The 27,830-nt window shown below is 44.6% G+C and overlaps 1 protein-coding gene across 4 annotated transcripts in view; it reads left to right on the forward strand.

The window, feature by feature from the left end:
* RAB11FIP3 (RAB11 family interacting protein 3) overlaps positions 1-27,830 on the forward strand; it is a 945,045-nt gene that overhangs the window by 272,344 nt on the left and 644,871 nt on the right. For all 4 annotated transcript variants that reach the window (XM_069646896.1, XM_069646893.1, XM_069646894.1 and 1 more), the window contains exon 3: positions 17,725-17,816. In XM_069646896.1, coding sequence (XP_069502997.1) covers positions 17,725-17,816 — 92 coding nt within the window. The remainder of the gene's footprint in view (positions 1-17,724; positions 17,817-27,830) is intronic.

Here is a 27,830-nt window from a genome sequence, read left to right on the forward strand (position 1 = left end):
CGTATAATGCAGACGGTTATCTAGAATGCTGTGCAAATGCAGTTCCAAGTGTTAATTCTCCTGAACATTCGCACTGTGATTTCCCGGTGTTCCGATTGAAAAACTCCCTCAAGCAACCGTGTCTACGGCTGTTCTGACTTGAGTGTCGTGTAGACCGATGAGACCTCCGTCCCCAAGTGACGCACAGGGGAACGAAATAGAAACCCGCTGTGCGACCCTTGAGGCCACAGGTGAGAGATGTCTTCCCAGATCCACGGAGCCTCTGGAACACCGATGCTGCTGTCAAGAAGGAAGGAGGTTAAGCACCAGGCAATCACAATACAGGCAGGTAAACAAAAGAATCTAAAGTGTCTTACCTATCTGGTGTAAGGGAAACCCAGGTAACCTAGTAGGGAGGTTCGAGGCTCATTAGATGCGGCGGTCCCTGGAATAGTAGAACCGCAGGTTAGCGTGGATGAAGGGTAGCCACCTGTGGGAGTCAGGGCTTGACTTGAATCCCCAGTAGGGAAAAGGCGTAGAAGATCAGCAAGGTACCAAGGGATGATCCAAAGACAAGTCGAGGTGCAGTCCAAATATCCGGCAACAGGTAAACAGTTCCAAGCAAAAGTACCAAGGGGTGTCCAAGGGAGTCCGAGATAGAGTTCCGTGATCAAGGTAACAAGGAGCAAGATGTAACGCCAAACAGTGTCCGAAGCCAGCTGAGAAGCAATGAGCGTTCTGTCTCTCAGACCTTTATACTGATCGCCCCTGGGTCACGTGACTTCTCTGGATCATGTGACGTCCACCAAGATCACATGGGGAACGCCATAGCGTATCACGTGACCGGCGTGGAGACGTAAGGCCGCCCTTTCTGCAATACGTTCTCCAAGGCAGTTGCCAATGCAGAAAGGGTTGCAATCGAGCCCGTACAACGGTACGGAGCTTTCGGTTCTGTGGCTTCACCGAATCACTTGAGCCTCGAAGCTTGGGAGGAGATGTTGGGGGAATGTGAGCAGTGTTCTGATGTGTCGTGGCCTGGTGTGCAGAGGATCGCCTAACATAGCCCCCCCCCCAACGGCCCACGACCCCGTGGGCAGGACGGATGATCCCTATGGAAGCGGGCTACCAACCGCGGGGCGTTCACATCAGATGCGGAAACCCACGAACGCTCCTCCGGGCCGTAACCCGTCCAATCCACCAGATACTGGAGCCTACCCCTAAACCATCTAGAACCCAAAATGGCCGATACCTCAAAAACATCAGGAGAGGTCAAGGACACCGGCGCAACAGGGGTACGAAGACGGACTGAGTCAGGACAGGGTTTGAGGAGGGAGACATGAAACACAGGATGGATACGCCAAGAGCTGGGGAGGACTAGACGGAAAGCCACCGGATTAACAACCTGTGAGATCACATACGGCCCGACAAAGCGAGGCAGCAATTTCCGGCAACCCACTAGGCGAAGATGTCGGGAAGATAACCAGACCCTAGAACCCACCACCAGAGGGGGAGCAGCACGACGTTTGCCATCCACACGGGCCTTCATAGAGGCCTTTGCTTCAGTGAGATGAACCACTGTACTCGCATGAACAGCAGAAAGATCCCTAAGACATGTCGTGGCCGCAGGATTCGAAGAACCAGAGGCATCAGGGACCGGCAAAACCTTAGGATGTTGACCATAGAGGGCGTAAAAAGGAGAATAACCAGTAGCTGAATGAGCCGCATTGTTATACGCAAACTCCGCAAGCCGCAAAACGGCCAACCAAGAGGACTGGTGTTGCAATATGAGGCAACGAAGGTACTGTTCCATCGATTGATTCGTCCTTTCGGTCTGACCATCGGTCTCCGGATGGTAGGCCGAAGAATACCTCGTATCAATGCCCAATAGTTTCGTCAAGGATCTCCAAAACCGAGAGGTGAACTGTGAACCTCGATCGGAAACAATGACCGAAGGGAGGCCGAATAGCATAAACACATGTTCAAAAAACAAGTCCGCCAAGACAGGGGCCGAAGGGACACCTTTGCAAGGGACAAAACGGGCCATTTTTGTGAACGTGTCCACCACTACCCAGATGGTATCGAAGCCTTTCGACTTGGGGAGATCGGTAACGAAATCCATCGTTAATGTATGCCAGGGCTTGGGAGGTACCGGAAGCGGAAGCAACAACCCAATCGGTCGACCCCTTTGATGTTTAGCCTGAGCACATACCGCACAAGACCTGACGTAACACTCCACATCGCGCTTCATAGAAGGCCACCAACACCAACGCTTGAGAAGGTCTAAAGTGCGCTCTTGTCCGGGATGGGCATTAAAGGGGGCGTCATGAGACCACTCAAGGGCAAGATTACGTGTATCAGGTGTAGGAAGGAACAGGCGTTCATGTACGAAAGGTAAACCATCAGAATATACCGGATCCCATTCTCGCAACTGGTCAGAATGATCGCTAGTCCAGGATCGAACCGAGTCTATCAGTGACAATGAGGGTGTACAGAGACAAATCACATGACTCTTTTCGAGAACAGTGTCGGGGAAAATAGGCAATTGGACCCCCCCCGGGGAACGTGACAAGGCATCCGCCTTCCCATGCGCCGTTCCAGGACGGTGCATAATACGGAAGTCGAAGGAGGAAAAGAAAAGATGCCATCGGACCTGTCTGCTATTAATGCATTTCAGGGAGGCCAAATCCTGTAGGTTCCGATGATCGGAGTATACTGTGACAGGATACTTAGCCCCCAGAAGATGATGACGCCAAACACGGAACGCGTCCATGACCGCCAAGAGTTCTTTTTCCGTAACGGTATAATGAGACTCAGTACTGGAAAACTTACGGGAGTGGAATGCCACTGGATGTAACTTGCCGGTATTAGGACACGTTTGTGACAGCACCGCCCCGAGGGCAAAGGAAGAGGCATCTGCCTCGACTATGAACGGAAGATCCGGATTGGGATGTTGGAGTACCGGTGCGGTAGTAAAGGCGGTTTTCAGAGTCTCAAAAGCCTCCTGCTGTTCTCTCTGCCACTGATATGGCACCCGAGGACTAGTCAGGGCCGTGAGTGGGGCTACAATCGTGGAAAAGGAAGAGATGAAACGCCTATAAAAGTTGGCGAATCCTAAAAAGGCCTGCAAGGACTTGAGTGTTTGAGGTACTGGCCAATCTAAGACTGCTTTGACCTTAGACTCGTTCATGGATACCGCCCCAGGGGTGATGTGGAAACCCAAAAACTCAACCGAGGTCTTATGGAACTGACATTTCTCAGGTTTGGCAAATAAGGAATGTTTGCTTAAACGGGTTAATACTTCTCGGACGTGTTTTACATGATCATCCAGGTCACGAGAGAAGATCAGGATGTCGTCCAAATATACAACCATGTACACATCCAGAATATCCCTGAAAATGTCATTCATGAACCGTTGGAACGTGGCCGGGGCGTTACATAAGCCAAAGGGCATGACAAGATATTCGTACAACCCGTAACGTGTACAGAAAGCAGTTTTCCACTCGTCTCCCTCACGAACGCGTACCAAATTGTATGCGCCGCGTAGATCAAGTTTGGTAAAAACGGTAGCATGTGTTAAATGATCTAAAAGTGGAGTGATTAACGGGATGGGATATCTATCCTTCTTGGTGATCGCGTTAAGACGCCGATAATCCACACAAGGACGTAAATCCCCCTCCTTCTTAGGTACAAAGAAGATAGGACTTGCCGCTGGTGAAGTGGAGGGGCGGATGTGTCCTAAACGCAGGGCATTCTGTACATATTCTTTTAACACCAGTTCCTCCGAAGGAGACAGAGAGTAGATCCTGCCCGAAGGAACGGTGGAATCAGGAAGCAATTCGATTGGGCAGTCATAAGGTCTATGTGGAGGAAGTACCTCAGACGAGCCTCGATCGAAAACAGATTCGAAAGCCAGATATTCTGGCGGGATCCCAGACACCAACCCCCCAACAGTATGGGACTGTATGACTTCTGGATCGTCAACCGTCAGTGTGAGTTGTGCTAGGGCTCCCAAGACCCGAGAGGGTGTGTCAGGGGCTTGATGGATCGGAAGACAATAATTCTGACAAATATCGGACTCAAAGAGTACAGTGCCTGCTTGCCAATTGATCAATGGATTATGTTCACGTAACCAAGGTATCCCTAGTATGATACCGAATTGAGGTGCGGTGATCAAATCAAAACTCAAGGTTTCTGTGTGTATGTCCTGTATGTTCAACAAGAGGGGTGCGGTTTGATGTCTAACAGGACCAGAAATCAATGCGGAGCCGTCTACGGCTTGGACAGGTTCCGGTCGTGTTTTTACCACTAAAGGTAGATTGAGGGAATGGGCCAAATCAATATCTATGTAATTACCAGTGGCACCAGAATCAATAACGATATTGACTGCATGCAGAAGGCCAGTAGAGGGACATAGAGTAGCCTTTACAGAGATAGGTTGAACACGAGCAAAGGTAAGAGGGGTTCCCGGAGAAGAAGATGGGACACTCGACCTGGTCTCCGGTTCTAAGGTCGAGCCCTCCGAAAAACCCGACTCTTCTTGGGACGTCGAGGACACTCTTTCACAAAATGTCCAGTGGTGCCACAGTAAAAGCACGCATTATCAACCCTTCTTCGTTCCCTCTCGGATGTTGTAATAGGACTGCGTACCCCTCCCACTTGCATAGGTTCTTCAGTAACGGAAACGGGAGTATTAACAAGAGGAGGAGAGGAGGAGGCCCCCGATTCAGCTCTACGCTCCGCTCGGCGTGCATCTACCTGCAGGACGAGATCAACCAATTCCTGGTACTGAGTAGGCATAGAAGGGATTACTGCTAAAGCGTCTTTCATGGTGTTACTCAACCCCCTGTAAAAGACCACCGCCCGCTTATTTTCTGGCCATGATGTTTCCGCAACTAGCTGATTAAACCTGGTGATGTAATCTATCAGCGTTCTTTTGCCCTGAGTCAATTCCAACAACTCCAAATCCCTAGACTGTGCCTTGTGCCGAGTATCGAATACTCGGGACATTTCTAGGACCAACAAATCAAAGTCATAAAGAACCGGGCTATTGTTTTCTAACAGGGGATTAGCCCAAGCGGCAGCTGTTCCAGCTAAATGGGAAAGGGCGAAGGCGGCCTTAGCAGTGGACGTGGGAAAAGCCAAAGGCCTGCATAAGAAATGTAACTTGCACTGGTTAACAAAGGTTCTGAATGTCTTGGGATCACCCTGGTAACGTTCAGGAGCAGCCAGGGGGGAAGGAGTTGGGAGGACTATTGGAGTCGGTACTGGCGGTGTAGGGGAGGAGCTGCCCTCTCCAAACTCCGGGTCTGCAGGAAGGGGATGCTGAACGCTCTGTATGGTATCCAGCCTTTGGTGGATCACTGTGTTCGCGGCGGCCATGTCTGCCCTTAGTATTGTAATTGCCTGAACTAAAGCAGTTATGGGTTCGTCCGTGGATCCCTGCATCGTCTAACACGACTATACGGCTTCTCAGTCTGTTCTGACTTGAGTGTCGTGTAGACCGATGAGACCTCCGTCCCCAAGTGACGCACAGGGGAACGAAATAGAAACCCGCTGTGCGACCCTTGAGGCCACAGGTGAGAGATGTCTTCCCAGATCCACGGAGCCTCTGGAACACCGATGCTGCTGTCAAGAAGGAAGGAGGTTAAGCACCAGGCAATCACAATACAGGCAGGTAAACAAAAGAATCTAAAGTGTCTTACCTATCTGGTGTAAGGGAAACCCAGGTAACCTAGTAGGGAGGTTCGAGGCTCATTAGATGCGGCGGTCCCTGGAATAGTAGAACCGCAGGTTAGCGTGGATGAAGGGTAGCCACCTGTGGGAGTCAGGGCTTGACTTGAATCCCCAGTAGGGAAAAGGCGTAGAAGATCAGCAAGGTACCAAGGGATGATCCAAAGACAAGTCGAGGTGCAGTCCAAATATCCGGCAACAGGTAAACAGTTCCAAGCAAAAGTACCAAGGGGTGTCCAAGGGAGTCCGAGATAGAGTTCCGTGATCAAGGTAACAAGGAGCAAGATGTAACGCCAAACAGTGTCCGAAGCCAGCTGAGAAGCAATGAGCGTTCTGTCTCTCAGACCTTTATACTGATCGCCCCTGGGTCACGTGACTTCTCTGGATCATGTGACGTCCACCAAGATCACATGGGGAACGCCATAGCGTATCACGTGACCGGCGTGGAGACGTAAGGCCGCCCTTTCTGCAATACGTTCTCCAAGGCAGTTGCCAATGCAGAAAGGGTTGCAATCGAGCCCGTACAACGGTACGGAGCTTTCGGTTCTGTGGCTTCACCGAATCACTTGAGCCTCGAAGCTTGGGAGGAGATGTTGGGGGAATGTGAGCAGTGTTCTGATGTGTCGTGGCCTGGTGTGCAGAGGATCGCCTAACAACGGCAAGGAGAGAGAACAAATATCTGACTGTTAGTTACGCCTGTGTATAGCTTTTTTTCCCCCCTCATATACATTTTAAATCCTGCAAAATACACAGTCTTTATTTCTCTCTGCATTCGATCGAGATGCTACTGCTGCTGCAGAAGTCAGCTGCTGGTCATTCATTCCAATCAAGGTCATATGACTTTTAAAGGGAACACAGCGCGGCTACTGTTATATCAGGACCAGCAGTTAAAGGCGCCATCTTGGCAGTCTTCTTTCAAAACTTAAAGCTCTGAGTTGTGGTCCATTTAATCACGAATGTTCCCAGTTGTTTTAGTTTTTAACTTATTGGTGTCCTTTAGGGTTTCATCTCTTGGAAACCTGAGCAGCAAAAATTGATGTTCTAAAATTGAACCACCGGACCATTTTAGAAGCTAAATCTACATGCATTCAAATGCCTTCATATTCAGACGTCATTTCTTTCACACACATTATTGTATGAATTGTGTGTAAATACTGATATATCTGCCCAACAAGAAACATAATTGTCTAGTGGATAAACCAATTCCACTCGATCTATATATTTAAGCACCGTCCTGACCGGATCAAGATTAAAGATCCATTTTTGTTCACGTTTTTTCAACAACAGATCCCTGCCTTCTCCATGTGGATGTGGTTTGATGGTTTGGATAATAATAAACCAGAAGATGTCTTCATAACTGTGCTTGGCTTCCTTGAAATAAGCAACTAATGGCTTGTCAGCTGCCCAGTTTTTTACACACGATTGATGTTCGCAGATTCTCTGGCGTATCGGTCTGTTTGTTTTCCCAATATATAGAAGTCCACATGGGCATTTTATCCTATTTATGGCCCATTTTGTAAGGCAGTTTGTGAATGTTTTTATGTGCCAAATTCAACCATTGAGGTCAGTATCTTTAATATTGCTTGTCAGATGGCACACTTAGCAAATGCAACATATAAGTGGCATATACCCAGCTGAAGTTGCTAAAGCGTGCTTTGAGAAGGTCTTTCTTTCTGGAGTGCATAAGTGTGCACTAACTTATCTCTAAAATTTGGCATTCTTTTGAAGGCAAACCGAGGTGTATTTATCTTAGTCATCAGTGTGAATCATCCTTCAGGGTTTTAGAATGCTTCTTCAAAGGTCATTGCTAATAGGGGAGAAAGAGGTGACACATGTCATTTTTTCCTCCTGGATCTTACTCTGTTTTGTCAGACATGTCAGTCTGTTGGTATGACGGGCACGTTTCATGGACCTTCTAATGGTATGAGGGGGGATAACTACAATTTTTAAATTTAAGACTTAGTTCTTTACTATTTGCCTCATAATCTTCTGGTTTGCTACAGTTCCGTCTGATGCACAGAAATTGTCCATAGGGTAACTTTTCCTGTAGACTTTGTGGGTGGAAGCTGGTGAATAGCAAGAGGGTGTTTTTATCTATTGGTATCTTATACAAGGTAGTGCCAAGTTTATTATCCATGGACCTATATATCACAAGGTCTAGAAAGGCAATTTTATCTTTATTGGTTGTCATGGTGAACTTGATGAAAGGTTCTTGTACGTACAACCATGCAAGAAAGGTGACAAATGTTTCCGAGCTTCCACTCCATAACATAAACACATCGTCTATATAACGGTGCCAAGATTTTATGTGGTCGCGAAAAGGATTGATGTCAGAGTCCACAGAATTAAATTCAAAATTGTCCATGTATACGTTTGCCAGATCAGGGGCAAAGGTAGCTCCCATACTTGTTCCGTGTTGATAGTAGGTACCTTCACACAAGAACATTTTTTGTGTAAGAGCCAACCTGATAAATTCGGCAATAAAGTCAGAGGGAACTGTCCAATCTTCTCTTTTCTCCAGATATGTGTACATAGTCTGAACACACATAATCTGAGGTATGCTTGCATACAGATATTCAACATCTAATATGACAAGTAAGTCCTCTGTAACAATAGACAGTTGTTCTAAGATTTTGATCATGGACGTGGCGTCTTGTACATAAGAATGCAACTTGTTAACAAACGGTCTCAGAAATACGTCTGCGTAGATTGGTAAGGGTTCCAAAAGTGACCCAATTGCAGAAACAATTGGTCTGCCCGGTGGTGTGCATGCATGTTTATGCATTTTCGGTAAGCAGTAAAAAGCTGGAGTAACAGGATTATGTTTGACTAAGAACGTTCTTTCATCTTGGACAATCCATCCTTCAATGAAAGCATGATTCATGAGGCTTTCTTTCTATTTCTTCAGTAATTCTGATGGTTGGATTACCGCCAAAGATTTTATAAAATTTCTTATCCTCAAGTTGTTTTTTAACCTCTGCTTGATACAAGATGGTGTCGCACAAGACAATTCCTCTGCCTTTTGTTGGCTGGTTTAATTAAGAACACGGGATTCTCTTCCAGATGTTTTAAGGCAGTTCTTTCAACCTTTGTTAAATTGTTAGGATATTGATTTTTCGTGCTGAAGAGATGGTTGACCTCTCTGATTTGGCCCTCCTTGAGAAGAAAATACAGGAAGAATCAATCATCCACGTCAGAGAAACACTTTTAGAAAACATTAGTGAAGAAATTAAAAAGTTTAAAACCCTCACAATTGACAAACAAAATCGGGAAATTGAAAAAAGATATCTTGAATTATAAGGAAGAAACTACATACCCTTATCTAGTTTCCTTTTTTTCAACAGATGAATGCAAATCAGGGCAATAATAGAGGACAGTAAAACATAAGATCTTATAATAGTACATTTGTGACGTTTTCCAATCCATCAAACAGCAGTGATTCTGACTCCAACAGTGGCCAATCCATGAACAATAGAGGTGGACAACAGCAAAGAGGTGAATTGTATTATGAGGCAAATGGGAAAGAACTAAGTCTTAATTCAAAAATCGTGGTTATCCCCCTTATCATTAGACGGTCCATGAAACATGCCCATCATACCAACAGACAGACATGTCTTACAAAACAGAGTAAGATCCGGGAGAAAAAAATTACACACGTTGCCTCTTTCTCCCCTATTTGCAATGACCTTCAAAAAAGCATTCTAAAACATTGGAGGATGATTCACACTGATGCCTTTAAGATAAATACACCTCAATGGTTGAATATGGCACTTAAAAACATTCACAAACTGCCTTACAAAATAGGCCATATATGGCATAAAATGCGCATGTGGACTTTTATATATTGGGGAAATCAAAGAGACCGATACATCCGAGAATCTGCGAACATCGATCGTGCGTAAAAAATTGGGCAGCTGACAAGCCATTAGTTGCTCATTTCAAAGAAGCCAAACACAGTTCTGAAGACATCTTCTGGTTTATTATCCAAACCATCAAACCACATCCACGTGCAGGAGACCGGGATCTGTCGTTGAAAAAACTCAGGACTGGTCTTAATGTATCCATCGAGTGGAATTTGTTTATCCACTAGACAATTACGTTTTTTGTTGGGTAGATAAATCAGTATTTCCACACAATTCATACAATAATGTGCAATTCATACAATAATGTGCAATTCATACAATAATGTGCACGAAATGAATGACGTCTGAATATGAAGGCATTTGAATGCATCTAGCTTTAGCTTCCAAAATGGTCCGGTGGTACATCAATTTTAGTACATCAATTTTTTCTGATCAGGGTTTCCAAGAGATGAAACCCAAAAGGACACCAATAAGTTAAAAAGTAAAACAATTGGTAACATCCGTGATTAAATGGACCACAACTGAACTTTAAGTTTTGAAAGAAGACTCTCAAGATGGCGCCTATAAGTGCCGGTCCTGATATAACAGTAGCCGCGCTATGTGTTCCCTTTAAAAGTCATATGACCTGGACTGGAATGAATGACCAGCAGCGGACGTCCGCGGCAACAGAAATGTCTCGATTGAATGCGGCGAGAAATAGAGACGAGAAGTAAGTTTACTCCGTGGATTTTGCAGGATATAAAACGTACACAATAGGGGAAAAAACTAGACACAGGCTTAACTAACAGTCAGATATTTGTTCTCTCTCCTTGCCGTAGACATGGTTGCTCGAGGGAGTTTTTCACTTGGAACACCCAGGAAATCGCAGCGCGAATGTTCAGGGAAATTAACACTTGGAACTGCATTTGCACAGCATTCTAGATAACCATCTGCATTATACGTCGGAAGATAAAATCCCTCCACCATTTGTCTTGAATGAGTGTTTGGAAGACATTGATAGTCACGTAACGATGTGCATACATGTTTGTAAAATGCTGCCGCTCGACACCGACAATTCTGATAATGGGGTGCACCGAAGCAGTTTTAAAAAAAATATGACACCATTACATATAGCATTGTACAAGCGGAACCACATTTCGAACCAGGTTTTTTCAATTTCTTTTGTAGCATCTAGCTGTGAGGATAAGTCCCATCACATGGCGGTAGTTAACATATCACAGACGAAACAGAAACTTAAAAACAGACCTTCAGCATTCGATCCTGCAAGAGAAAATACATTTCCTTGCAGGTAATCCCGATTATAAACACATCAACTGCATTCTGCCCATATTTATAAATAACATGCAACGATATTTGGTACATATAACACTAAAGTGTGTGACTGTCCAGGCATATTCTTGATCATTGAGCGCCAAAAGCATATTGGCCACTGCATTTCCTAATAGCATTTAATGCCTGTGAATTAATAAAGTAGGACATCACCATTTTACAAATCGGTAAATTCATCAAATGTTACAATATGAAGAAGCAAATTGGGTCATTTTTCTCCCTCCTGTAGTTGTGAATGATACGAACTACCCGGATAGCGCCACAAATGGGAAATCCGTGAAAATCACCTTATACACTTGCAAGAATTGAAAGGTCCGTCAAATAGGAATACAGCCCATGTCAGCATAATACAATTGGCCTAGGCGCAGCATTTTGGGTCAAATAAGCCTTTTAAATATTTGTTATTATTTCTTTTCATTGTAGTATCCTTTGCACTTGGATACATGTGAATGAAGAAACATGCTATTTAGTTCACGTTCCATTTACAGCAAGTGTCCTGAAGAACAGGTTCGAAGGAGTACATGAAATAGATTAGCTCATGATGGTGCTCTCCGAATTCAATAACACCAATCAGTGTAGACATCAAATAGAGGGGACCAGTGCATACACATAAATGTGAAATGAGCCTCTCACATTTGTTACTAACCTAATAAAATTGTCTTCAATTAATATAGGCTTGATGACATTTTTGCCTGTGTTGTGAAATATCAATTTGATATATTTGCTTGGATACATCAATTTTTTCGTGTTTGATTATGCATTTTTATATGGGTTTTATATGTGTATACAAATTAAAATATGTTTATATTTCTATTGACCCATTGTATTACTGCTAAATCAATATGTTGCCGATCTGTATAGTATAATCGGTGGGCTCTCATGACCTTAGTGTGTAAAAGTAGGGTAGCTATCTTTGGAACCTGCATTTTGGCTGAACTTATTTAGTTCTCCTCCACATAGCCGCCTATATAAAAGAGGACTCTCATGCTCATTTAAATTGAATTTGCATGTGAATCCATGCCAGACCGCCTGCTGGAGAAGGTTTAAGTTACTTACCTGTAAGTATTGTTCTCCAGCATGGGTCTGGCATGGATTCACATTCAAACCCTTCCTCCGACCCCTCTACGGCTCTTGGTGATACTGCCACTTTACGTGCTTACCAGATCTCAAGATGGCTGCAAGAGCAAGGGCTTAGGGAGAGGACTGTAATTGATTGGGGGCAGTATGACCCAGAGGACAGTGATTGGTTTAAAGGAGACATACAGCTTTTAAGTGAACGTGAAACAGTTTTTTCTTTTATAGAGGATTCCTAGCCTGACGACAAGGAATATTCATGTCAGACCCATGCTGGAGAATAATAGTTACAGGTAAGTAATTTAAACCATACTCTTCATGCCGCTGCTCCTCCTCTTCATCCCAGTACTTATTCCAAGTTGTCTTGAATGCTCATGTTGGTTCCGCGGAGCACTCTGCATTGCTCGGCGCATCTTCTTCGTCTCAGTGGTTGTCAATAGTATATCTTTCAACTCCTCCCTATTCTTCCTTGTCTCAATAGTTCTTCCCTTGATCTCCCTTGGGTTGGTAGTGCTCTCTTCATAGTCCCAGTAACTTCTAGGGAAATGTTAGGGTGACTATACCTCATGACCCTCTTAGGGAAGGGGTTGTTGTTAAGGTTAGAGGAAGGGGGTCTAGGGCCAAGTAATTGAAGGGGATACCACATTCTCTGGGGATGGTAGTCCCTAATCCCATAAGGGCCTTCCGCTCCCATGCAAACCTCTCCCTGTGTACCACCCCCAGGGGGACTATTGTCCTGTGGATGCACTACCCTGGCCCCATGGAAAAGGTCTCCTCCTAGGGGAGAAGGGACAACATCCACAGATCCATCACATAGGGTGCACAGCCAAATTGTTCTGGTTCAGGAACAAGCGTGTAGTGGTGGCTCAGGCAACAAGAAATTTGCTAGACGTTATACGCTGAAGATGCAAGAACACTCTGGCAAGCCAAGTAAACTCCTTACTCCTACATCCCGTCCCCTTTCCTCCATACTTGTGGGACATTCCTTCCTTTGGGACGGGACCGAAGCACTTTAAAGCATCAAAAAAATTACGTTTTTTGTCCTTTTATTTTTATGCAGGGCCACCGCACATGACCATTGCCCCGCTTTCCTGAGCTCAGCCCCGAGCATCCATACCTGCCTAATCTCTGGGTTTAACCCAGAGACTCAGGGTTTTTAAGCTCTTCTCTGGGTCTCTGAGGAAGAGCGTGGAGTCTATGGGTGTTCCAGTCGTCCCTTCGTCTCCACTAGATCTGTGCTTTGGTCCCTTTCCTGCCACGCGATAACCAGCAAGTAAATGTGCCTTTCAGCACTTCTTAACAGCACATCTGACGGGAGTAAACATTTCTTTGTTGTCCCTCCCGAAATGCGCTCATGTTTGCCTTCAAAACGAGTTAACGGTAATGAAGGGCACACGTTACGGCCTCCGCTACTTGTACTGAACGTGGATTAATAAAATAAAAGCTATCGTGGCGTGTGTTCTCGAGATTCCTTTCTCACGTTAATAATGCACTAAGTTCACGTACATGTACATATATATTTATGATGGATTCTTTAATATGTTTTGCACATTTAGCTCTTATTACAATCCTGGGAGTTTATAAAACACATAGTACAAAGTAAAATATATTCCGAATCTGTGGCCGTGGCCTAGTGAAAATGTGGGCATTCCAGTGACGTAGATCTGTTTTTTTCATTTTGGAATATAGGCATGTATGCAAGCATCGCCCTTCAGTCCTTTTCTCGTCAGGTTCGGAGGCACTTGCATCTCAGGGAATATTTTTCGTTTTGTTCCCTTGTCCTTTATTCCTGCTCTGGTCCACGGTCATCTTTCTTCCGTCTATGCTGGAGCGTCTGGGATTCGTGTCCTGTTCATCGTGCAAACATCGTTTTGCGAGGGCGGATCCCGACTCTCTTTGCCTGGAGTGTCTCGGCCCGGAACACTGTCGGGACTCGCGCTTCTACTGTGATTCCTTCTCTGTCCGGGTACTCTAGGGTCGGCTTGTCAGGTGGGAAGAGTTGTTTCAACGTGCTCCTCCACCACATTTACAGCAGCTCATTGAAGAAAAAAGGAAATTGCCGGTAAGTTTGTTCCTTTTCAGGGCACCCAAGCCAGGGGACTCCTTTCTGGGATCTTCTGGGTCCAAGAGGGGCTCAAGTGGCTCTACTACCAGGGATCTCCCTCAGGTGTCCTGAAAGGGATCTAACCGGCGCTCCGGAGTTTCCTCCGAGGACCCTCGCAAAAGGGCTGCCAAAACGGGATGTTCACCCGTGGTTCCCCTTTTGGGCGCTAAAGTTACGCCCAGTACTTATGGGGCTGTTGTCACCAGGCTCAGCCCCGAGGTTTTCACATCTGGAACTAAGTGTACCGAGTCTCGGCTCGAGGTCCCTCTCAAGGTGACTAAACATACTGGGGTTATCCCCGAGGTTACCTTTCTTGGGTCTTTATCTAAGATCAGCTCGATTTAGGGACCCCCTTTGAGGGTTCTGGCATCAGGGGGTGACTCTAAGCCTTCCCACACTCAGACCTGTGGTGGAACTGATACTGCTGAGGGGACAAAGAAGCCGGTTAAGCACCTTAAGTCTTCGAGTATCGGCCCCGCCGAGGTTCCCTCACTTGGGTCTAATTCATCAGCAGTCTTGGTGTTGGGAGAACCCTCAAATTTAATCTGGATAGAACTAAAGACCTCAGGACCTCTTCACATATGTTTGTATTGCTTGGAAATCCTAAGGGGACACACACTTTAAAGCCTCTATTTCCCACTGAATATCCTCCTGCATTTCGGAAACTTACACAGTACAGGCACTGCAGGGCCCTAAGGGCATACATGCTCACATTGTGTGAGGCATAGCTGCAGCTGTAGCTTTTCAGAAGTATGTGCCTCGGGAAACCATTGCTAAGGTGGCCACCTGGGCCTCTCCCTCAGCTTTTTGTTAACACTATTGTCTTGACCTCAGTTCACTACCGGATGCTCAGTTTGGTCAAGCTGTTCTTAGGAACCTCTTCAAGTAAGAGAACTTTTCTATCCACCCAGTTCTATACACCAGTGCTTGTGAATGTCCCACAAGTATGAAGGAAAGGGGGCGGAACGTAGGAGTAAAACAAAGTTACTCACCGCAGTGACTAATGTACTCCTAGTCCATGGTACCCTTTCCTCCATATGCCCACCCACCTTCCTGCTTAAAAAAAGTTTCCTATTGCTAAAATGTCTGACCTTAGCAATAAAAAAGGATTAAAGGGCGATGCGCTGCGCGGGGCTCAGGAAGTTGGGGCTAAAGCCACGTGCGCTGGCCTCGCGTAGAAATGAAAAAAGGCCAAGTGTTTTTCTTTTGACGCTATCAAAAAGTGCTCCCGTCCCAAAGGACATAATATTCCCACAAGTATGGAGTAAACAGGACTAGGAGTACGTTAGTCACTACGGTGAGTAACTTTGTTTGTCACCACAATGTGATGTGTGCAAGCAAAACCAACCTAAACCACTCCATCTTCGTTGTCTCACTGAACCCATCACAGCCATTGCTTTATGCAGTAGCTTGTTTCATTTTCCTTTCTCCTGGTATGCTATTTAATGTTTCAGAGGCTTTGTGGGTCTGAGTTGAAAAGAGCAAGGGCATTTCCCCCTTCGTCTCCCCTCCAGGTCTCGCCGCCTTTCTCCTCTGTTTGAACTGCCGGTCCAGTATAGCTGTGTCCTCGTGCGTTCGGCCTTGCTCCCTGATTGCTTGGGTTTTAGGAAAGAATCCTCTGCCGGTTTCAGCCTTGCAGCCTCCCTCCTCGGTTCCCAAGAGCGACTGCCTTCCCTTCTCCTGCAGGCTCCTTTTAATCACCTGTGGGATGTTAATGTGCTGCAGGTGTGTGGGTTGGGCCTGCGTGACCCTGCCTGCCCTCATTAACAGGACAGCCTGCTGTTATTAGGGGAGAGTCCGTCTTCTGTGCCTTAGTGTGTTTCTTGTTTGCACTCTTCATTCCTCTCGGTTGCCTCTTCGTGTTGATATTGTTAGGAAAGGGGTGCGGGGGGTCACATGGAATGACACTGTATATAATTTCTAAGAACAGAGTGGTCGCGTTGGTGAATAGCAACCTGACCTGGCCTTCTCTTCTTGCTGGCATATGACCACTGTATAGCGTCAGAAAGGCTCCTCCCCTTTTTGGTTCTGCATGATGAATGTAGGTATTGTTGGAATTGTAGTTCTTGTCCGGATGAAGAGGATAATGGTTAGTTTTGGTTGAATGGGTTTTGAGTGATAACCTATAGCGACTGAAGGGATTTTGCGCAGGTATATACTGGAACGGGGAAAATACTGCGTCTCGCCCGTGGGCGTTTCTTCCACAGTCTACCAGGTTCCCCTTCCCAGGTGATGCTCCCTCGCTAATCCATCCCCAGGGTTGGGATCCAAAAGTTATGGGCCACTTCTGACCTCCTGAGCAGGGATCCCCGGGAATAGCATGGAAGAAACGCCTCAGGTTTCTCACAGAAGTTAAGGCTTTGGTTTCTATCATTTTGCTTTTACCTATGTTTTTGTTATTCCAGAGCACTTGAACTAATGTCGGGCGGAAACTTAATCATTTTCCTTTTCATTGAATGTTGCTCTTGCTTAATGACTAAAAGGGTTTGTTGTGTATTAATCACTTGACTTTGTTTAACTGCATAGCACGGATGTGCACGAATTGTTCGAACTACAATTGACCTTTGCACAATTGACCGAATTGTGAAGGTCAATTGTTACATATATGCGGGGGGAAACGCTTTCGTTTCTCAGCTGCTCTTGGGAGTGCAACCCGTCGAATTTTGCCCTGTCCTAGGGCATTTTTTCTGTTTCTGAATATATATATATATATATATACCAGTTGTTTTGTAACCAGGCTTTCCCTTTTTGCTGCACCTTTTTATTAATAAAGAAACGTTTGTCCTGCCTGGATTTGCTGTCACGCCTTTTCCTTGCTGAGACTGGATTTCGTTTCTCAGCTGCTCTTGGGAGTGCAACCCGTCAAATTTTGCCCTGTCCTAGGGCATTTTTTCTGTTTCTGAATATATATATATATATATATATATATATATATATATATATATATATATATATTCGGAAACAGAATATATATATATATATATTTTTTTTTTTCAGAAACCGAAAAAATGTCCTAGGACAGGGCAAAATTCGACAGGTTGCACTCCCAAGAGCAGCTGAGAAACAAAATCCAGTCTCAGCAAGGAAAAGGCGTGACAGCAAATCCAGGCAGGACAAATGTTTCTTTATTAATAAAAAGGTGCAGCAAAAAGGGAAAGCCTGGTTACAAAACAACTGGCTTATATATATATATATATATATATATATATATATATATATATATGGTCAATTGTGCAAAGGTCAATTCGGACCCTCGACCTTCGGTCAATTAGGTAATTCGAACAATTTGGGTAATACCCATAGCACACGTTTCAAAATTCCTAAATGTACAGGTAAAGAGCTGTTGCAGGACTGCCGTTGAACTATTTGTTGTACTAAATTAAGGTACTTAGAGAGCCGATCAATGTGGCAATGAAAGTTTGCTAGAATTTGTTTTGTGGTGTGATTCATACGTAAATGTACACAGGGTTTGCAAAGGTATCTAAATGCTGGTTTAGGGCTGGATGAAAAATGAACTTGGACGTTTCTCCCAAACCGTTTCCATGGTCCTTTGTATCCATGTGTACTTCCTTTTTCAGTCTGCAATCCTGTTCTAACTACCAATTAAAAAAGCAAATTTTCAATTGTTCCTCTGCCTTTCTACAGATCCAGACCACCAGCTCTATGACATGGGTTATTGTGCCGAGGACGACCACCCAGGATGTCCAGATGAGTTTGATGATTTTGCCACTTTTGAGGTAAGAATGGTGTGCTTGTTGGTGATGATTCACAGGTCTAGAACATGACCTGGTACTGGGGATGGGTGCAGTATAACTATCACCTAGCGTAACATAGCAAGGCTTGTGTGGCCACTGCAGTAATCCTGATCGGGCATATTTGGTATGTGTTGGAACGAAAAGCAGAATAATCTGTGAGCAACGGAGTTAATAAGCAGAAATTTTGAACTGTGCAGAGGATTTGAAATGTTTTGTTGCAATGTTGAGGTCGTTTGTAAGATCCTGATGAGATTTTGTTTTGTTCTATCTGTTGTGGGTTAGTTCCTGACTAATGCATTAGGATTGTTTTCTTTCCTCATACAGCCAGCCTGATTAAGACTCCTAGTATGTTTCAGCATTGCTCGAGTTCCAGTGTAGGTTTCCTGATCAGTTCCTTCATTGGTGGACTTGAATCCTTTCCTCCAATCTTAGTTTTAGGTTTCCAGAGAGTTTCTTTGTCAGCATTCGTCATGGAGGTTTCAGACGACCGGTCAGCTTTTTCTTTGTACATTATAATGTGCCTTTCAGGTTGCTTCAGTGCCGGAGGCTGAGAGTTGACAAATGTATTCTTGAGTTGTGGACTTGGCTTGTCTTTACTTGTTCAATACTTGACATTTCAATGCCATGAAATATCAGGTCCGACTATGTTTATATTTTATATACATAGTATATATTTTTATTTTTACAATTATTTTGTGGTGCACATACATTACACAAATAGATTACTGCTGGTTCTATATGTTTTCAAAGACTTCATAAAAGCCTTCATTCTGGTTGACGAAAACTGCACGACCAAAATGAAGACCAAAATTGAAGTCTTTTAAATGATGGGATACCATTATTGTTCAATTAAATATTTAGCTGCACTGTAAACATTTAATTTACAATGTAAACATTATGAGCTTTAAAGAATATTCCTAAGAGATGAAGTGCAGTTAATCCTGTGCCTAAGTGAGGGGACACTAAACACAACCAGTTGTTTAAAGGGGAACTCGTACAACCTAAAAAAGATGAGGGCTGGTGATGTGGTAATGAAGAACTGCAGTTCATAACTTCATAAAATGAAACTGTAATAATGCCAAAGGAATAATTGTATGCATACAATCACATTTTCATGTGTCATCAGATTTGTTTAGAGTTTGTCGTTTTAGACTTCTTTATTTCTCCAGTAAAAACAAGCCTCCGTTCATGTATTCAGATTTGAGTACTTGGTCAGTGACTTAGTTTCTGAATTCAGAATATTATTTTTGGTACTAAAAGTGGACACTGTAGCAAGCATTTGGATATTCTGTTGAGTTTTAATATAAAATGTTTGCAACCCAGAACGATTAATTCCTTCAAAAATGCACAGTACAATAGTTTATAAATTCTGTCTAACCAAAACATTTGCATAAAAGCACATCATGTGGGATAATAATGTATTTGCTTGGTCCACATGCCCAGCATAAATTCATTATTTGGAAACCTTTGTTAAGCATCTTTACTGAAGTCGAGTATGAAACCTTTTTTTGTTGATTGCATTTTAAATATTGCTGCGTTGAGGATTTGAAGTTATGGGCCAGCACCTCATACTCATTCCTATATGCAACTCCTCTGCCCATCCTGAGGGTCTTTGACATCAGTTGAATTATTTGTTAATTTATGGACATTGACACGCATTCTTGAAATTATGCCAGGGAGAGAGAGCAAGAAAATTTCAGACAATGCCATTCATAAAATTCATTATTACAACCTTTCCGGGTCCATATCTGCTTTCCTCTGAAACAAAGCACTTGTTTTTAAATGTTGGGAAACCGAAGACGGACCACACTGGCATTCCTTTTTTTGTGGCTCATAAAACAGTGGTTACTCCAGAAGGTAGTGTCCATATTTAGATTATGTTCAGTAATACTCCTACTCCCCATCCCCTTTCCTTCATACTTCTGCGACATTGAGTCCTACGGGATTCTGTTGCCCTTTCCTATAGGGCGGAATGCCTCAGAATTATGGAGGAAAGGGGACTCTGGGGTAGGAGTACAGTAGTCACTACGGTGAGTAACTTTTCCTTCTTACAATACTTTTCAACATGTGTGTGGTAATTTTGTTCTGTGTGCTCTTTTTCCTGTTGGGGTAGTACACCTGTCCTCGGTTACTGCCTTTTTAATATTAGGTTTACATTACACTGTGAACCCAACTCTTATATCTTTAATTCCAGTTAGCACTTTCCTTAACAAATGACAATATATGTTGAGCTGGCTGTTTAAAAACGTCCGGCTCTTGATTAGTTTAATGAACTACTTTCATATAATGTAGGTAGGAAAAGATTAATTCTAGCTTTCTGTTCAAATTAATGCAATTTTCAGGCCGTACAGTGCTTCGGTGTCTTTCCTGGAAGTGGTACTAATACAGTGTGAAAATATATTGAATCATTTAAGATCTTGTACAGTAGTAAGATGACTCCCCAGACTAAATTCCCTCTAGTGCTACTTTGTTCGCTGCTGCGGCTTAATACTTGTACGCATTTTAACAATTGACCTAAGATTAGTGCATGGTCGGCACAAGAATTCCTTAAGGTTCTGCATAAGCCTGCTTATTTGATTTAACCCCCTCCAACCAGAAAATGCTTGTTAAGTTAGCCAGTTGCTGCCACGGCTGAAAGTCCCTTTGTAATGTTAATGTTGCTTGAAAAAGCTTTTAATACGCTCATCAAAATTTGCTTTTAAGATCAGTCAGCTGAATCCCCTGCAGCAGCCTGTTGGGTTTTCATGCATTGTGAAGGAAGACGATTGTCTGGTTCTACAAGTGGTAATTGATAGGTGGGAGGGGAGCAGTTGTTGCTCCGTCAGGGCTCCAAGGTGTTTATCCAACATTGAAGTGAATTTCTCGCTGAACCAAAGCGCTTTAAATGGGGATTTAGGAATAGTGTATATTTTTCTAGCTATAGTGTTGAATTTGGATATTTATAATTAAGCGTTTATGATTGTATATGTGAATGGTTTGGTATTGAAACTGTCGAATGGGGATTTAATGGGTTGTAAAATGTTCAGGCTAAAGTGCCGACATCACTTCCTACCACCTTACATTTAAAAAAAAGTCACTTTAGCACAATTTTGCTTTTAAAAGCTACTTTAAAATCAAATTTTGTATTTAATTCTTCACAACCTTTTGATTAATTTCCAAAACTATTTCAACAAAAGGTAGCTCTCCACCATTGAAAAGCTGGCGACTCTTACTTCACTTTCCCTTTTTGATCTTCCTTTCTCCATCTTGATTTTCCATCAACTTCTCCTCTATCCCTTCAGGGCAAACCTCTGTAAGATGGCCCCACTCTCCACAAAATAAGCATTGGTCTATTTGGGATGTTTCTGATTCACCTAGAGATATGGTAGATGTTGACTCTCTCCTGTTCTTATTCAGGGGCAAAGCATTTTTTTAGCTGACATGACTGTTCTCCGGTTTTTGCTTCTCCTGGTCAATATAGGGCAGGTATCTTCCCCTTTGGGGTTCTCACCTTCTCTCTCTCCCTTTCTCCCCCTCTACTTTTCCCTTTGAATATAGTAAGGAAGGGTTTCTGGGATCTTATTTTCGGTACAAGGGATTTCTAGGTCTCCTGATGTTTTATGAGAAGATCTCATATGTTGGGTTCTCTCTAGGTGATTTCCAAGGAGTTTCATACACTAGGATCCCTACTGTCTCCCATATGGATTTTTATGGAGTTTGAGGAAAAGTTCAGGAGGATAAAGGTGAATTTGTCTTCACAGGAAAAAAGGGGTAACATTTTCACTTGGCCTTCCTTAGTGGGTAACATGTAGAAGGACCAGCCTAAGGGATCGTACTCTTAATTGTAGTGAAACAAAGTCTTTGTCCCTTCCCTGTAGCAAATCATCTTGAGGGCAAAAAAGATAATAAGTGTTGCCCTCAATGTTCTTTCAGACCAGTGAGATGGCTTGAGAGCTCAGGGGAAGAAATTGGATTCCCATTTGCTGTTCCGTGGGCTTGAATGGGGGCAGGCATGCTTTCCACAGATCTTGCCCCTTTAGTGGAGAAAGGGGTTTGATTGGATTTGCCTATTGACTCGAAGGTTTCTGAGTCACCTCTGAGGGATTTGTTCATTACTTATTTTCCAAACACTGTGGATAGGGCATGGAAATTCCTAATTGGTCTTTCTTTATATAAGTGGGCTCTCCAACTAGCATCAATTGGATCATATGCCACTTCTGACACCATATGTAAGGAATTCATGGGGGCAACAGTAAACACAGACACAAGTGATCACAGTTCAAGGGTGTTTATTGAACTGTAAATGCAGGGTGGAAAAACGCCGTACCTAAATCTAAGATGGGAGCAAGCTTCGACCATCAAATGAAAAATAAGGCTGTGCTTTTGGCGTCGGGTCCGATAAAAGGCCTATACTAAAAAAAAAAAAAAACTATTGCCAAATCCTTACAACTAATTAAAGAAAGAGTGTGGGATAGGGTTTTCAATAAAGAAAAAAGTGTTCACAAATAATAAGTCACGAGCTGACAATTCTGCACCAGCTATCAGGTTCTTCGATGGTTAAGTCTATTTTCAATAAAAGTCTCTTGCCTTCAAGGGCCTGATGTATTCAACAAATAAACAAAAACTTCCTTTTCATAGATACATCGGGTGATATCTTTCTCCTCTGGATGCCCCTCTTCCAAGCGTAGATCCCTAGAAAGTTCTTAGCAATATCAGGATCTTTGGAGGTTGTCTCTCTGGCTTCCGATGATCTGATATATAAATAATTAAACAAAAATGTCTTTCGGATTGCACTTGGGGTGACGATTTGTCACCCTTGGGTCTCCCTCTTCCGGGCGCAGACCCCTCTCGAATACCAGCCACCCTCCCGTTGGGTTCACTGTGGCTTTCTTTTCCTCACTCCTCCGTCTGATGAGTGCCAAGGGGGGACAATCCACTTCCCTTGGTCTTTCTGGCCTCTCTCAATCGGGGTCAGGCTTTTCTTTCGGGATCTCCCTCTGCCGGGCTCGGACCCGAGTGCCAAGGGGGACAATTCACTTCACCTGGTCTTTCACAAACACCTTCACTTGTTGTATTTCACAGGTCTCAATGTCTTTTTTTAACAATCCACTGTTGGAGGCCCTTCCGTCGGGTGCATTCTTGTCCCACAGGGCTTTCTTTTGTTCCTGTTAGGCAGGCTATTTTCCCCTCAGTGTTTCACTAACATCAACTCAATGTGGACCACCCTCTGCCGGGTTCACCCTTGTCTACACACTGTTTATGGGACTTCAGGCTTAACCCCTTTCTTCTTAACATCCCTCTGCCGGGTTCACTATTGCCAACCTTTGCAACACACTGTTCATTTGCTAATTTCCCCAAGCCGGATTCATTTCCCTTTTCTTCACAATCATCTGTCGGTCCAAAACTTTCGACTTTACAGAGGATTTTATAAGACCCCTGTATGATTACTTTAACCCCTTTTTGCCTTTTGCCATGGCCTTCAGGTTACGGTTGTTTTTCTTCCATTGGGTAATCGCCCTGATTTTCCTGCGTGAACACCCACATGGTGCTGGACTCCTCATTTGCTGGTTTACTCCCTTTCCATCAATAGCTCTTTAAGCCTTTCACAGTTCAAATTAGCAGTCTACTACTTTTCATTCAACACAGTTCGGTTTTTTATCGACTCTATCCCCACGACTCAATGGCTGTGATGAACCGCTTGGCTTTCTTCCTCTTTGGAGTCGAGGTTGGTACCATGGAGACCAGCTTCTCTCCCCAGCGTGGTTATCAGTGGAGGAGGGTCTCGTCTACCGTTGACACCTGCTGCAACACACGCTGGCTACTATTTGCAGTCTTATGATTCTTTCTCCCGAGGTTTCACTGACCTTGGTCGGAAAGGCCTAGGTCGCGTCTCTCCTTGTCACCCTCTCGGTATGCGCCGTCTTCCTCCTCCTCTTGAACTGCCGTGCTGAGTTAGCTCTCACGTTGTGCACTCTGCCTTGCTCGTTCTGTCCTCTTGTGCTGCACCTTTTATCCCTGTGGGGAAGGGAAAGGGCTGTCATGTGTGTGTGAATCTGGTGAATTGCCTGACCATTTTATTGGGACATGTCGGGTGAACAGCTCTGGGATTAGTCTGTTGTCTTTCATGGTGCCAAAAAGTGTTTGTGTGGAAAGAGGAGGGGGTTAGATTGTTAGTATTCTACAGGATATAGAGAGGAAGAGGTGTTGTATGGTATTATAACCCTTGTACAAGAGGGGTTTATGGTGATCCCGGAAGTTTTTTTTTGTATGGTTTGTGAAGCAAACTGGGATAGCCCGGATCGTGAACTGAACATATGGGATTGTGGCAACACTAGTGTCTTGTCAAGGTAGATTGGGTGTTTGGGAATTAATTATCAGAGTGACCTGAAGAAGAATGATTGGGAATATCTGAGTAGAAGACAGGATAGCAGGGATTCTGGGAGTTGTGGTTTCTGATGGGTTTACCAGATACGGAGGGCTTATTGTATTCTAGTAAAGAAGATTCATTGGGCGGAAGGGAGGTAGCTGTAGAGCAGCCTATAAAAGCCACAGGGACTTTGTTCTCCTTACCTTCTCCACCAGTATAATAACTCGCCTCTCCTCTCGGGTTGGGATCTGAGAGGGACAGTGCTTCATTGGCCTCCTGAATAAGGTACTCCTGGGGTCTATTTGGGAGAATACCCTCAGGTTTCTCACAAAATCAACAACTCCAGTCCCAAACAACAACTCCAGTCCCGTCCTGTGTTGTGAATGTCAAGCCTCCCATTCAACATCCAGATAGCAAGGCTCTCTGTTCATCACAACGTATCTAATCTGTGGCAATGCAGCACAGCAGGGATCTCGTATATTGTTTCAGGGATTTTATTTGATTGTCAGATTGTGATTTGTGTCAAGTGCCTCTAGGGGTCAGAGGAATAGGCGAAATGCTAAAGACGAAAAAGGAATTTCATTCCATGGAACACTCTAAATGTAGAGTGTTGGATGTAACTCCCAAAGACAGTTCAACGTTTTTAATTTGATTTGCAGCCAAAGGGCTCTTTAAGAGCCGTCCCTCTCTAACCTAGGGATGGACAACTCCCTCCCTAGCCCTGGCACCCCTCAATTGCAGGCTTGTCATTAGAGATCAGTAACCCCTAAAATCTAAAAACTCTCTGACGGTGGGAGCCTAAAGGCAAATGCTTTGTTTCTCGAACTCCCTCTTGAAACAATCTAAGGGATCTCCCAACTGAAGGTCCTCAAAGGGGACTGATTTCTGAAATCACTCTTTTCTCACTGGATCTTCCCCTCCTTTCTTAAGCACTCCCTTCAGCAGACTCGGCCTGCCCTTCCAACTACCACCCTATTTCCATCACCTCTTTCCGGGGGAAGCTGCTGGAGAAGCTGGCCTTGCTCCAACTCTACTCAACTAACACGCCTAACTTGTTGGTGGTCTCCATGACCTTCAATCTGGATTCTGAGCATCCAGAGGCACAGAAACTGCTCTTCTGAACACCCGTGAAGAACTGCTAGCATCTCTGACTCCAACTCCCCAGCTGTCCTCGTCCTTATTGATCTCGCCTCAGCCTTTGATAGTCAACGATGCCATCCTCATACAAATGCTCCGCGATACTCTTGGTATCTCGGATTGGGCACTAGACTGGCTGACATACTTTTTAATTGACTGCTCTTTCCAAATCATCCTACTTCCTTTTCCACCTGTGATGCCCCCCAGGGCTCTATCCTCTCCCCTTGAATCTTTAACATCTACCTATCGCTGCTTGCATGCCTCATCTACTCCTTCTCCTCCAACTTCCAGTGTTACGCAGATGACACACAGCTCTTTTTCAAACTTCCTGCTGATTATCTTGCACCGTCCATCATCCCTGACTGCCATTCAGTCCTAGTGCCGCACCAACGATCTCTGCCTCGACGCCTGTAAAACTGAGATCCTTCCCATCGGGACCCCTGCTCCCTTCTTCTTCCCTTCTTTCTAGCTATTCTCCTTGAGCTCTCCCCCTGCTCCATCTGCTGAAGTCAGAAACTTTGGATTCATCATTGACTCCTCTCTCTCCTTCCTCCCTCACGCTCTGGATATTGCTAAGAAGTCCAACTTTCAGCTCTTGCTTCTCAAAGGAATTCTCCCCTTTCTCACTTTCCCCCAGAGACTCAATGTTACCCGAACCGTGGTTCTTTCTAGGCTTGACTATTGTAATAGCCTCCTCCTGAATCTACCTTCTTCCACTCTGCGACCCCTCCAGCTAATCCAGAATAGGGAAGCAAGACTTATCCTTGGCCTTAAGCCCAGGGACCACATCTCTCCTGCCCTAAACAGTATTCCCTCTGCATCATCCACACGGCTCTCTGGCAGATGTGTTGCTAGGGGAGTGTCTGAGGGGGACTATAGCCCTGGATTTTTTAGTTGTAGCCCCCGATACAAAACCTCTGGGGTTTCAACCAAAAGGATAGCTAGCCCCGAGTTCTGACAGTCCTGACAATTACATAGCCCCAGATCTTTTCCAGACCTAGAAACACCCCTGCATTCTGGGCCTGGGAACCACACTGTCTTCAACTTTATCTTACTAAATACTCTCCCTCTAGACCACTAGGTTTCTCTGGAATCAACTCTTTGTGTGTAAAGCGTTTTGCTAAACAGAGGGTAGGTGGTTGATCGCTTTCCTCCATACCTCCCTACTATGGAACAGCCTCCCCCTGACTCTGTGCCTTGAGCAGGACTTGCTTAAATTCTGGAAGCTCCTCAAGACTTTCCTCTTTACCTCCTCCTTCCCTTCTTCTTTCCTGTGCTAATCCCACAGTTGCTGTGATTGGTGTTTGGGCCCTTATTCATCCTCAGGCCCCAGATCGACCACACCCAATCGCCCCCGCTCCTGCCTACCCCAAGAACTTCCCTTGGCACTCCCTCCACTCTGGAAGCTTGCACTTACTCTTAACGTGGCTCCTGGCCGTGTAGCACTCAACAGCTCTAGCACTTCGTCTGTGGCTCACCCATGAGCTCGGACTCCCCAGCGCTTAACCTCCTTCTACCCTGTTCCTTGCTGCACTTGCACGTTCTGAATACTCACAAGACCTAGTAGGTTCGTCCTTTCATCAGTATCCCCACTGTTCTTATTAAATATTGTGTTTTGTATTGTATTTCACTCCCTTGTTCGCTCCCCTCGCCCTGTGGGCGCTTTGAAACGGTATTTCACTAGCTGTATAAGCACCCAACAAGCAAACGATGAATGAATAAATAAATAAAGGTAGTCTACCATGATAGGAGGCTTTCAGACACACAGGCCCCACTTGGTGTTTTACTTCAAAGCCCTCTTGTTCCTCTCCCTGTGTCTTTCTGTACCTCACTCAATTCTACTCCTTCCTCCATCTCCACACACCGTCTCTCCTCTTTCCCTCTCACTTTTCTACTCTCCCCGCCCATATTCCTCTTGTTCTCTGTACGATCGTCCTCCAGCCTGCGTTCCTACTCTCTCCTACAGGCTCCACACCACCACCACTACTACTCTATTTATCACACAAATACTTCCTCCCCTCTCCACATTACTTCTACCCCTCTCACCACTTTACTACTTCGCCTCTCTTCTCTCTAATACTACTCCTCCTATACCTTCTTTCCAAGTCAACCTCCTTTAAATCTTCCACTCACCTTACAATGCACTCCCTACTCTGTCTCACTGTTACACCTTCAACACATGCTCACAACCAAGTACAACTTTCTTTCCTAACCAACACCTCACCTTGCACACTCCCAACAGCAATTCTCCTGGTCTCTTAGTCCAACTCTTCCACCTTCTTCCTCAACCGAATAGCCCATACCGCCCCATTTCCTGTCCCTCCTTTTAGTATCTCCCTTCCCCCTTTATTAGCTAACTCCCTCACCTGGTTGCTAGGCCAACTTCTAGCTTCTGTCCCCTCCTGGGAGGTGTTATAGTTGAGCAAAAGCATAAATGGGGGCTTAAACTCTGCCCCTTCTAATGCGTGGATCTGCCGAGTCTCAGCAATGACAGCCTGCTATAGCGATAAACA

This window comes from Ambystoma mexicanum, chromosome 2q (assembly GCF_040938575.1).
Source record: "Ambystoma mexicanum isolate Mex_15411 chromosome 2q, UKY_AmexF1_1, whole genome shotgun sequence".
In the NCBI taxonomy this organism is placed as follows: Eukaryota; Metazoa; Chordata; class Amphibia; order Caudata; family Ambystomatidae; genus Ambystoma; species Ambystoma mexicanum.